The sequence below is a fragment of the Punica granatum genome, chromosome 2 (genome assembly GCF_007655135.1).
Source record: "Punica granatum isolate Tunisia-2019 chromosome 2, ASM765513v2, whole genome shotgun sequence".
Lineage (NCBI taxonomy): Eukaryota > Viridiplantae > Streptophyta > Magnoliopsida > Myrtales > Lythraceae > Punica > Punica granatum.
Window position 1 is genome coordinate 6,168,238 of NC_045128.1, and position 810 is coordinate 6,169,047.

Sequence of the window (810 nt, forward strand, 5' to 3'; positions counted from 1 at the left end):
ATGGAATTAGAACTGCAACACGCATCAAGTTTCAGAAGCAATCGTTCGGATACAGAGAGGTCTCTGCCAGCTGAAGGGAGAGTGGACGATGAAGTCAAGTTACAGTGGGCTGCGATCGACCGGCTGCCCACTTTCCGCCGGCTCCGGACATCCCTGTTCGATGATGGGAAAGTGTCAGGCAGCCAGAACAATCCGGATGTGGCAGGGAAGAGGGTTGTGGATATCATGAAGCTCGGAGGCCTTGAGCGGCATATGTTCATTGAGAACCTGTTGAAGAGGGTCGAGGATGACAACTTCAGGCTCCTCCAGAAGCTCAAGGAGAGAATCGACAGGCAAGAGAAACTGATGACCTTCAACATTATAGCTTGCCAAACAAAAACTTAAACTTGCATGAACATGTGCTTCGTGACTATATCCTTTTACGAGAATCGACAGGCAAGAGAACCGACTTCTACCTTTGTTTCCTACTTCTAAACATCATATGCAGAGTCCATCGCCAATGGAGAATAATTTTCTGAATCCTCTACAGGCTGCATATGAACGTAATTTTTTTTTCAATGAAACAATTTGATAATTCATTTTCAGGGGGCGTACGCTACTGCGTTACACCGTCTTTGATTACATCGTATCTTCTTTATCATTGGAGGATGATGATTCCTATAACAATAAATGAATAATGCGTTTGAGTTTACAAGCTAGCTTTACATGCCCACCCAAATTCAACTGTTCCTCATTATTTGGACCAAACTGAATTGACCCGGAAAAGGATATCATGTGAATATCAATTATTATATCGGAAAGGGCAGTCGT

The 810-nt window shown here is 43.7% G+C and overlaps 1 protein-coding gene across 1 annotated transcript; it reads left to right on the plus strand.

Annotated features, from left to right (window-relative positions):
• LOC116193573 (ABC transporter G family member 37-like) lies at positions 1 to 460 on the plus strand. Its single transcript, XM_031522318.1, has one exon. The coding sequence runs from the start codon at positions 1 to 3 to the stop codon at positions 382 to 384; it is 384 nt and encodes a 127-aa protein (XP_031378178.1). The 3' UTR covers positions 385 to 460.
• The last annotated feature ends 350 nt before the right edge of the window (positions 461 to 810 follow it).